General features: G+C 40.2%; 1 protein-coding gene across 1 annotated transcript in view; it reads left to right on the top strand.

The window, feature by feature from the left end:
- The window catches only part of IGF2BP3 (insulin like growth factor 2 mRNA binding protein 3), a 169,736-nt gene that overhangs the window by 89,199 nt on the left and 68,142 nt on the right, over window positions 1-12,395 (top strand). Inside the window, 2 exon segments of the mRNA XM_038391083.2 lie at window positions 1,408-1,459; window positions 1,559-1,622. Of these exon segments, the coding sequence (XP_038247011.1) occupies window positions 1,408-1,459; window positions 1,559-1,622 (116 nt within the window).

A 12,395-nucleotide genomic window follows, 5' to 3' on the forward strand; every position in this document is an offset into this window, starting at 1 on the left:
GAAGAGTTTAAACTTTTAACTATTGTGTAATAGACCAAGTGCTGTCAGAAAACTCTTTAATGGTTTCTAAATGAAGTAGATATGGGAAAATACTGCGGTTCAAGGTGGTGCTTCATGACTGAATTTGGGGAACATTGTATTGCCATTTATGTGTCTGGTTAGAAAAGTTACATTTCAGGTGTCTGCATACATTTCCTATGTAATAAATGGCAGAGGAAGGAATAAACTGCAGTTCAATTCAGAATTGTTTTTTACATTGTACTAAATGTCTTAAGTACATCAATACATATTTTTCTTGGTACACTTCTAATTTCTCATTGAAACATACCTTCTTTATTTTATTTTAAAGACCAGTTATTTTGCATGTTTTCTTAGTTGTGGTTGTTAGAGGTTTATAGGAATCGTGAGCTGTGCTGTTCTGATACATGTGGATTTTTTCTTCATGCCACATGGTTTTCCTCCCCTCATCAGTATTATGCTACATATTTTGCATTAAGTGACTCTTTGTAGAGAAAATGATGTATGTGACACCTCATAGGTTACAGATTTAGTTTTTGTTGCTCAATGTGAATTGCAGACTACTTAGGCATTGCTTTAATACCTTAACAGGACTTATGACTTGAGATAAAATGTTAAAATCTGATGAACTATAGTAATGTGATTGCTTGCCAGTTACTGCTGTTCAGTTGTTTCTATTATTCAACAAATTCTTAATGGGAAGAAAAATTAAATTTTAAAAGAATTTAGGTTTAGGAAAAGATTAAAGGATTTTGATATGGGGGGAAAATGGGACGAAAACTGAGACTTTTAACTTTACCAAATAAATTTGAAAACTGGCTCTGATTGGAATATTTTATATTTTCTCACCCTTTTCTAAAATTCTGACAATATTTTCCATTATGGTAATAGAGAAGGTGATTGCTCAAAATTAAACTTTAGTTATTAGACAAAGAGCTAATTGGAATTGTGGTGGTTCTCCTTAATCTTTCTCCATACCTGTTTCTCCTCCTGCCTTTCTTCCAGAATACAAGGCTGCCATGACATCTATATTGTTGTCAAGTGATTGCCCCTTCTGGGTCATCCATGGCTTGTCTACATGGGGAATTGGACCAGAATAGTTACTGCAGAATAGCTTATTATTTTTGTCAATCTCCTCATGAGAGCTCAGGAAAACCCAAATATGAGATTTCAAATGCAGATCTTGAAGTTGGGAGGGTTGGAACAAAGGAACAAACTGCATGCACCCTTCCATGAATATCTTCTATCCACAAGCCCAAAGTGGGAAGTTCTTTTGAATATTATGCATTCTACAATTTACAAGTTCTAGTGTATAATGTAACGACAGGTGGTGCCGTTTTGTCAAGTAATTTTGAAACTCAAATTTGTAACTTCTTTTCCCTTTGATAGGTGCTGGATAGTTTGTTAGCTCAATATGGAACAGTGGAGAACTGTGAGCAAGGTACACACGCTCTAAACTCAAATTGCTTTCAGATTTATAGAGGGTGAAGTGAGTGGGAAGTGAACTTAATTTTCTCTTCTGTTGCATTTTCCCCTCTAGTGAACACTGACACAGAGACTGCAGTAGTAAATGTAACATATGCCAATAAGGACCAGGCTAGACAGTAAGTATATTTTTGTTCACTTTGTTTTTATAGTTTAACTCATAAATCTGAACTCAGTGTATCTTGCTGTAAAGTAGTATGTATGTTTTTGCTTCTGTTCAGTTGCACCTCAGGAAAGCTTCTCCTCTTTACCTCAATTTGCTGTCAGTTGTACACCAACTTTCTCTCCTGCTTTTTTTAATATTTGAAATCCTGAAGAAATGTGAATTCAGAACTGGGTAAAATTATTTACCACAAATCTCTCTTAGGAACTGATCAAAATCCCACTGACTCCGATAAATACCCTCATTTTCTGGCAGTGTGCTTTGGATCAGGCTTTAAAAACATTGCTAAAAAGTCGTAGTAAAGCTAGAGGCCTGGTTTTGCCCTTGCATTTTCATTACTTCCTAAGGGTATGCGCTGTCTTGATTTTTGGCTAATTTTGTTTAAAATCTCCCGTTTTGTCAGTTGGAAAGTTGCTGCCGCTTTTAAATAAATGCGTAACTTGAAATGATCCATTTGCCTTATTCTGATTATATGAATTATTCTGTCTTTTTTAACTTAGCATCCATTGCCTGTTGCTTTATTTGCTTGTAACTACAGTTTTTGGCATCTTTTAATCCACAGCTATCATATTTTAATCTTAAATTATTTTTTTATAATTTCACTACTGAATTAGGAGAAGATTGCCTTTGTATTAACATTTTGTATTACATTAGGCATATTAATATATGTATAATTTTGCCTTTCCAAGATGGATGAGGGAGTGTCTTTCTTGAGCCATCTCAGATATTCCGTCTTCGGATCTGGGGCATAGGCATGCTCTTTCACTCTCTGTTCTTAACCACAAAAAACATACAGAAATGTTGGGCTCTTTTTACTTTGAAATTCCTGCCACCTTGTGGCTAACGGTAAGCAGCAGTTGAGATGCACTCTTACTTCTTACAGTACATAGTGATATATTTGCACCAACCCATAATTCAGTAATTCCATTTTGCTCCCCAGATTTTAAGTGTTTCTGCTAATTAATGCAGTCTAAACTAATTTCACTTGTGGAACATGTGATATAAGCAGGTTTCCTTTAAGAGGAAGTGCATCAGGGATGCAGAGATTGAGTTGCTCCTCAAATTTGCTGTTTTAATTTTATTTTATTTTCAAAACTTCCATGTTTTAGGAGTCCATCTTGCCTTGAAATTCTGTCTTAATGATTTTGTAGTAAAATTTGTGAATGTTCAGCACCAAAAGAATAAAAGATATTGGAACCACATTTAAACTTTGTCACGTGTCAGAACATGGCTTTGAGAATATTAGAACAAAGTGTCTCTGAAAAGACCCCATGGAATTGTATAATCCATGTTTTGGATCTAGAAACTGTGACATGACTTCTTGAATGTGTCATGTCTGTTGCTAACCTTAGAGATAGGTGCAGCAACTGTCAACTGTCTTGCTGCTACTGTACTGCTATATATATTCCTTATTAAAATACAGTTTTTAAAGTTAATCACAAATAAACATAATGATAAGACAGCCAGTCACTGGTCCATTGGGAACAAACTTTGTTATGCATGGGGTGAGTAAAACAAATAATTGAATATTGGATGCAACTTTTGAATAATGAAGGGTTGTGTGGAATTTGTAGTACACTATAGTATAGCTGTCAGTACTTGTATTGGGTAGAAACCTAATGAACAGACGGATGTAGAGAATATGTGTTGTGGCTGTTAAAATGTGGACTCGCAGGTTACAAAGGGCGAGTTATGGTTCCTGTTAGAAAGTGTGGTTAGGCCTTTAACTATGGTTGGGTAGTTGGATATGAACTCTCATCTTTTAGAGACCACAAACAGGAGAGGTAGCCAGGTGCGTGTGTGTAAATATTTAAAAAGAAAAGCTCTGATAGGCCTCTGTCATGAAAATTAACTGTTGAAAGGGTACACGTGGCTTTTCTCTTTTATTGACTGATGTTGAGTTTCAGTTGTCTGGATTTTGAGGCACAGCTGAAGTTTGCTACTTGAAACAGGTTCAAGTGGTAAGTAATGGCTATAAAATTAATGAGCTCTGATTTCACTAAGATAGTGGTGGTCAGTCTGAACATGAATGAGAACTGGGCTTTATGAATCTGCTTATGACAATTGGGACTCAACAGCTGATATTGGTTTCATATTTAGGATATGTTTAAGATTAATACAACTCTTAGACTGCAAACTGCTTTGAGCAGAGACCATGTCTTCATGTGTATTTATAGAGTGCTTTTAACTGCGGGGCCTTGATCCTGATTGGGGTAACTGGGGGCTACTGCAATGCAACTAAATATAAAGCTAGCATTTAGTAGGGTTGGTTTACAGGTTATGGCTGATAGTAACATATAAAGCTGGCCACATCTCAGCTGTGGCACCATTTGCTTAAGCAGTAGTTGAATTTTATAGTGTATTGCCTTGTTGAAGTGTGTATTAGCAGAAATATATGACAGCATGTGTGTTGGTAATGCTATAATACAAGACTGAGATGATGATAAACCTGTTTGCAGTTGTTTGGAATCTTTAAAAGCATTATTGTTTTGAAATAAAACATCTTTGTTTTAGTTCAGAAATGAACTTCCGAGGCTGCATTTTGTGTCATCAAAACATGGTGTAAATAGCCAAGTTAGTTTTCTTCAGGTTGTGATCAAACAGCTCAGACATGTATGCCTTGGTGTTCTTTGTATTTAATGTTGGCCTGCAGTCAGTGCTGTAATAGGGCTGATGCCTTTTTTTTCTGCCAGACAATGCTTTGAACTTTGAAAATAGTAGACTGAATAAATGCAGGACATCAAATTCTGGATACAAGAGTGGATAGGGCTGCTGTCAAGGGACTCGTTCCTCCTTTGCTGTGTGCTCCCTGTGAGCTGTTTTGGGTGGGCCATTGCTGTTCATTCCTAAAGGTGGTGTCATTTGGAGTCCCACAGCATTCCATCTAGTCTCCTCTCTTGTTCTATGTTTATTTGGAACAGTTGATGAGGATGCATGAGCTGTCCCTCAGCTCTGTATCCAGCTCAGCCTTTTATCCAGTGCTGTCAAATGCTTAGCCAGTATCTGGGTGAGACGGGGGCATGAATGAGTTAGCGGGTGGAGATGATACTTGCATTCTAAGGAAAGCTTTCAGAAGACAGGCTGAGCCATTCTATCTGCCCTTCTGATTGAGGATTTCTCTGTTACTGATGTTGAATCCTCACTGGCTGTTACAGTGTAGCAGTAGTGACCAGAAATGAAGGGTGGTCCCTGTCTCTCCCCTCCTCTCCCTCTTTCCCCCCCACCTCCCAGTCTTCATCTGGCTAGAAAATTCTGACTGTTCCTTTCAGATGCTGCAGGCCTAGCTACTGTAATTGTGGTGTTTGCCATCTCAAGACAGGAGTCCTGTAACATATTCTAGCTGGGGCTACACATCTTAAATCAATCCAGATACTGATACAGAATGCTGCATCCCTCTTCAACAGCATATTTCAGTGGGAGCATATGAGCCCAGTGCTCCGTGACTTGCATTGTCGGCTTATTGATTTCAGGGTAGAGTTGAAGGGAATAATTTTGACCTACTTTATAAGCCCCTTAGTGGCTTCGGACCTGCCTATTGAGAGATTACCTCTCTTTGTGCCATATTGACAAACTCACAATCAACATAGGCACTGGAGCCCATTTGTGTAACAGAGGAGCTGCCGGCAGGTCATTTACCGCAAGGGGCATTCAACTTCAAAACCCTACACTTATCATTTCCCTCCTTGGTCTAAAATAACCCACATTTGTTGACCCCCAAGGCATGCTTCAGAACCCATCTCTTTACCCAGACTTTTGCGAGGGAGTGTCAATTTATGGGTGAATGTTTGGGAGGGAAGGGAAGGGAAGGAGTATAGTTTGGATCTAGTTTTATTGTGGTTGAATATTTTCTTTGGCTTGGGGATGAATACCTGCTGGCTCTATTTTTTGAACTGACTATATTTTAATTTTTGGCTACAGTGCCTAGACCTTAAGGATGTATGCCTTTTCAGATCTAGTATAACCTGATAAGTTATATTAACATCTGAAAGCTGTACTGTACTGTTTTGTTTTATGAGACACGTGTATGCATTAGAATACGCTGTTATGACCCTGGGCAGTATATAGCACAAAGAAACCATACCTTTTTAATGACCGGTATGCATCTGAAACATTTTGTGTTATTGCATAAATTCTTGATCATGTATAAAATACTGTTGCAATGCATGCTGCAAGGGGGCAGAACTAAGGTTGCTATGGGAACCAAACAGTGAAAATCCTGAGTTTTGTGCAGTTAGTCTGTTATATTTCTATTGTGGTTTTATGTTGTTTTTTTAATGTTGAAAACTACTTATGAAAGAAATACAGGTATTTAAATACAGAAGAATATAATTATGCAAAAGAAATGCTGCCATCCAAGACCTTCATGCAAATGTGTCCACTGGAAAAATTTTCTGGTATTATAGACAGGGGTTGGGCTTGGGAGTGATATACCTTGCCCACCTAGTCTTCAGTGCCATCAGAACACCAGCGAATAACTGGTTAACCATAAGACATGGAACCTTAAAGGGGAAGATAGTGTGTTTAGCAGTTAAGAATATTGTTCAGCCTACCACAGCATGAGAGGGACAGAGCGACAGACACACTTGCTTGAAGAGCTGATGAGAAGACCATAACAAGACCTGCTGCTCTTGATTTTAAACCAAGAACTTACATGAAAACATGATATACTTAATATTTCTTTCATTCTAATGCAGGAAGCCATTTATTTCTGAGCGAGTTAACTGGTTTTATGTCTAGCAGGTTATGATCAATGGCCATCGCCCTCTTCTGTTTTACTGTTTTAGTACCAATCTCTGATAAAATATTTGTACTGTGAGCATCCTGTCCAGCTGATCACACCTTCCCACTCTTGCAGTTGACTGGCATAGAGGTGTGTGTGTGTTTGTTTTTTTTAACTTAGCAGACTGACTTAAACAAAATTTGGGGTTTCACCTCCTGGTGTTAATAGGTTAAGTGCTCTCTATTTAACTCTTCTCTCTCATCCACTCCCCTTTATCTCCACCAAACCACTTTTATTTTTTTCCACATCTGGGTAGTAGATAGCTTGTAGGTCAGAGTTTGGCAGTCACAAGTGGTGCCTCCTGATGCAATTTCTTCACCAGCCTTCTATTAAACAAGTCTTTCATGTTAACAATGCAGAATCTCATGAAATTTGAGCTGAGGATGACTAAGTAGCATTTGTCCTGTATGATCACCTCATTTTTGCTCTATTGAGTTGGTGTATTGAAATGGCACTGGTCATACAGGGGCTAGTAGGAGAGGTTCTGAATGTGTGCAGTCTTACTGTTGTCCACTCTGCAAATAGTGCTAGATAGATGGGTTGCAAAGAACAGGAAACATTTTCACTTATCAGATTTTTTTTTTTTTTAATCCTTTGTTCCCTTCCATCTGCAAACATTATTATTTCCTATTTGCTTTGGCTGGAAGGAGCTTCTAGTGGGATTGAGATACCACTTATTTCCATCCTGATACCATTGAGATCAACAAAGGTGCTAGAATCCCCTTGTTGTACATGAGTGGGAGCTTCTGAACTGTAGTTTGCTTCCTCACTTGATCCACTGAAGCCTGGATTAGTTAACCTTCTGGTCACGCTGCAAGGGCCATCTTTTCTCCCAAGGACTTGGGAAGGAGGTGGTTGAAGAATACAGAGATGTGCTAGCTGTTGTGGTTTGGTGTTTAAATTGTGGGGCAATTCATTGGCCCTGAGAGGAGCAGCTTTATTACAGAAGGTGGGTTTAAAATGAACTTCAGTGGTCTGTTAGGGCTTCTAGAGCTTGGGATGGCCACTGACTTTAGTTTTAATTAGTAAAAATAAGTAAATCTAGTCCAGTAGTACACTTCTTCTCACTCTAGCCCCTACTCATCTTTTAAGTTTCTTTTATCTCCCCCCATTTCCCTTTCCAGTTCTCACTACTTTCTTTGTATTTAAGCTATGTACTGACTTAATGAAATCACTGCAATAAGTTCTGATCTATATATTAATTAGAAAAATCCTGCTTACATTGCACTGAAAACACACACAGCTGCGCAGTCATTGCTGTGTCATGTACAGTGTGTAGAAGTGATCTATATGCTGCAGAGATGCAGGCAGAAATATTTCCTTACACATATGTAAGAAAGCTATACACTGGTTTGGTGTAGGGTTGCTCATAACAGTCCTGGGATTCTGTCATAAAGCTTTTTTCTTGAAGCATTTTGTTTGATGGTTAGAAGGAGACAGTGCGGGAATTTGGCAAACAAATGTAGGAAGGATTAAGGCATGAGGGAGGGGGAGAGATCAGCAATGGGCCTACCACCACCTTTTAAAAGTTACATATTTTCCGCTCAGTCCCCTCTTCATCTTTTTATTAAGCACAAAATATATAAAAACTTTAAGGTTGCAAAGTCAAAGCACTCAGAAATTGGGAAATGTCAGAATTAAAGTTGCCTGTGCAATCTTAATTTGTCCGCTTGTGCATTATGATAGTCTTTAATTCCATGATCACATGTTGCCCTTTTTTGCAGGACACCTGCCTCATTCAGTGCAGAGGCTGGATGGTAGTCAATTAATGAGCAGCTAGTCAATGTGTGGCCTGTGCCTTATTTACTGCACACTATTCAAATCCCAGAATTACTAATTTCCTCATTGACTTTTCTATGGTAGTCCTCACTGTATAGCTTCCTGGTGCTTCACAAATATTAATTTATTTTCATAACATCCTATGAGGTCAGGGTGTGTGGTATCCCTATTTTACAGATAGGGATCTGAGGCAGAGAGAGATCAAGGTTAAAAGTATCCACTAATTTTGGGTGCTCAATCTGAGACTTCTAGGGCCAGGTCAGATGGCTTCCTCCATGCTGCCTGCCCCAGCAGGGAGGTGTTTAGGAGCACAGGAGAGAAAGTCTCTCTACTCTCAGTTCGGGTGTGTGGACCTGCCTGGCATGGCCTATAGCAGCCCAAAACTGCAAATGCAGGGAAAGTGCTGCTCGGCCCCAGACTGGAACATGCTCAGTGCAGATGGAATCTTTGAGGAATTTAGCTGCTAAAATCTACTGCCCTGTCTACATTTAAAAATCAGATCAACCTAGCTACGTCTCTCAGGACTGTGAAAAACTTAATGCGCTGAGCACTGTAGTTAGGTTGTCCTAATGCCTGGTGTAAATGCACCTCAGCTGCTGAACAATTCTTGTGTTGCCCCTCGGAGAGATGAATTAATTACATAGATCGAAAAACCCCTTCTGTCAGTGTAAGAAGCCTCAGTGGTTCTCAGACTTCATTGCACCGTGACTCCCTTTGGACAACAAAAATTACTACATGACCTATAGTGGGGATGGGGGGTTGAACCTGAGCCCGGCTGCCCAGGTTGAAATCCTTGGGCATCAGATTCAGCCCAGGGTAGCGAGCCTCAGGCTTTGGCTTCAGCCCTGGGTCTCAGCAAGTCTAACGCTGGCCCTGGCGACCCCATTTAAATGGACCCATTTTGGGGTCCTTACCCACTGTTTGAGAACTGCTGAATCTACATTATGGCACTACAGTGGTACAGTTGCAGTGGCTGTAGTGTGCACATGCCCTAAGTATTTACTGCACATGTGTGAACTGGGATTTTCTTGGTCTTACAACCCTGCTCTAAAGAACGAGGGCACTAGAGCTTTTCAAAGAAAAGGTTGCCAGAATTTGTAACATGGACAAAATTATGCATTTTTCTCTAGCCTTGTTTTCAAACTGTTCTGGCTGAAGTCTTAAAATTTTTTTTCCAGGCTAGTGTCTGCCTCGTGTGTATAAAAATCAACATGAGGCAGACATGAGCATGGAAATCTACAGCCCAAATGGATAGTTTGGCAAAGTTACAAACAACTGAAAACAGGGTCTTATAATGGGAAGTGTCAGAAAACCTTAATAATAGGCAGCACTACCAGCCCCACCTATGTCATAGCAATAAACCCTCCCCACAAATAAATGTAACTTTTTTCCAAGCAAAGCTAGAATTAGTGAACAGATATTTACAGCATTATGCAGGGCACTCTGGTTTCTCCTAGATTCAGTACATCTCCCAGTTCATCCATATTGCTGACGTTTTCTGCTGTAAACTGTCATGGTGTTGAAGTCCAAAAGAATCCTGCTCTCAGAAAGATTTTCTATTCCAGGGCAATCCTGGGCTATTTAATAATAATAATTTTTTAAAATGGTCTTTCATTTCCCTGGGAGTAACACTGTCATGGAAAGAGTATACTGGGGACACTTTCTACCTCTGTGCTATCCCTGAAACTCATTTGACAGGCACCTTTGGTGGTTAAGGTTAGTGTGTTCCTCCTCTCCTTTAATGGGAAAGCAACAACGCTGTCATACTTGCTCCACAAAGTGGATTTGTTTTTCAGTGTCCAGGGTCTTTTCTACACTAGGAAAGAACATCGTATTGATAACACATTAACATAAAGCTAAACAGAGCATAGTACTTGGTGTAGACAAGGAACATTTCTACACTAGGAGCACTATAGCAGCATTGTGGTGTAAACCCTTGATATAGTGACAGGAGGGGGTTTTCCATTGCAGTAGCAAATACACCCTCTCAAGAGGTGATAGCTAGTTTGACTGAAGAATTCTTCCATCAGTCTAGCACTGTAGGTCCTGGGGCTTAGGTCAGCTTAACTATGTCTCTTGGGTGTGAATTTTTCACACCTCTGAGTGATATAGCTAGGTTGATGTTTTATGAATAGACCAGGCTGAAGACTGTTTATTTTAAAACGTCATCCGGTTTTGGCTGACCCAAGATGGACTAAACTGTTTTGTATTATAGATAACTGGAATTTCATTTGCCATTTTGTTTCCAACACTGATAAGTGCAAAGTACGGCACATGGGAAAACATAATCCCAACTACACGCATATAATGGTTTCTAAATTAGCTGTTACTGCTCACAAAAGAGATCTTAGGGTCACCGTGGATAGTTCTCTAAGAACTTCAGCTCAACGTGCAGCAGCTCTCAAAAAGGGTAACAGTATGGTGGGAACTAATAGGAAAAGGGTAGAAAATAAGTATGAAAATATCATAATGCCACTATATAAATCCATGGTACACCCACACCTTGAATACTGTGTCCAGTTCTGGTTGTGCCATCTCAAAAAGGATATAGTAGAACTGGAGAAGGTTCAGAGGAGCGCAATAAAAATGATCCAGGCTATGGAATGGGCTCCCTATGAGGAGAGACTAAAAAGAGGAGGGCTGTTCAGTTTAGAAAAGAGCTGACTAAGGGATATGACATGACTGAGATCTATAAAATCATGAATGGTGTGGAAAAAGTGCATAGAAGAGTGTTGTTTATCCTTCCTCACAATACAGAAAAACAGGGGTCACCCAAAGAAATTAATATGCAGCAGATTTAAAACACAGAAGTACTTTTTTGTGCAGTGCACAAACCTATGGAACTTGTTGCCATGGGATGTTGTGATGGGCAGAAGTATAACTGGGTTCAAAAAAAGAACTAGATATGTTAACGGAGGATAAGTCCATCAATGACTGTGAGCCAAGATGATCAGGGATGCAACCCCATGCCCAGGGTGACCCTAAACTTTGACTGCCAGAAGCTGGGAGAGCAAGATGGGGTAAATCCCTCCAACTGCCCTGTTCTGGAAACTCCTCCTGACGCTCTGGTAATGGCCACTGTTAGAGACAGGATCCTGGGTTAGATGGACCATTGGTCTGACCCAGTATGGCCATTCTTATGTTCTTTATGTTAAATACACGTTTTATAACACAGTGTTACTTCCAAGAGTAGGTTTCAGAGTAGCAGCCGTGTTAGTCTGTATTCGCAAAAAGAAAAGGAGTACTTGTGGCACCTTAGAGACTAACAAATTTATTAGAGCATAAGCTTTCGTGAGCTACAGCTCACTTCATCGGATGCATTAGCGGCACTGCGATGGGTACCCGCATGGCCCCACAGTATGCCAACATTTTTATGGCTGACTTAGAACAACGCTTCCTCAGCTCTCGTTCCCTAATGCCCCTACTCTACTTGCGCTACATTGATGACATCTTCATCATCTGGACCCATGGAAAAGAAGCTCTTGAGGAATTCCACCATGATTTCAACAATTTCCATCCCACCATCAACCTCAGCCTGGACCAGTCCACACAAGAGATCCACTTCCTGGACACTACGGTGCTAATAAGCGATGGTCACATAAACACCACCCTATATCGGAAACCTACTGACCGCTATTCCTACCTACATGCCTCTAGCTTTCATCCAGATCATACCACTCGATCCATTGTTTACAGCCAAGCGCTACGATATAACCGCATTTGCTCCAACCCCTCAGACAGAGACAAACACCTACAAGATCTCTATCATGCATTCCTACAACTACAGTACCCACCTGCTGAAGTGAAGAAACAGATTGACAGAGCCAGAAGAGTACCCAGAAGTCACCTACTACAGGACACGCCCAACAAAGAAAACAACAGAACGCCACTAGCCATCACCTTCAGCCCCCAACTAAAACCCCTCCAACGCATCATCAAGGATCTACAACCTATCCTGAAGGACGAGCCATCGCTCTCTCAGATCTTGGGAGACAGACCAGTCCTTGCTTACAGACAGCCCCCCAATCTGAAGCAAATACTCACCAGCAACCACACACCACACAACAGAACCACTAACCCAGGAACCTATCCTTGCAACAAAGCCCGTTGCCAACTCTGTCCACATATCTATTCAGGGGGTACCATCATAGGGCCTAATCACATCAGCCA

Source organism: Dermochelys coriacea, chromosome 2 (genome assembly GCF_009764565.3).
Source record: "Dermochelys coriacea isolate rDerCor1 chromosome 2, rDerCor1.pri.v4, whole genome shotgun sequence".
In the NCBI taxonomy this organism is placed as follows: Eukaryota; Metazoa; Chordata; order Testudines; family Dermochelyidae; genus Dermochelys; species Dermochelys coriacea.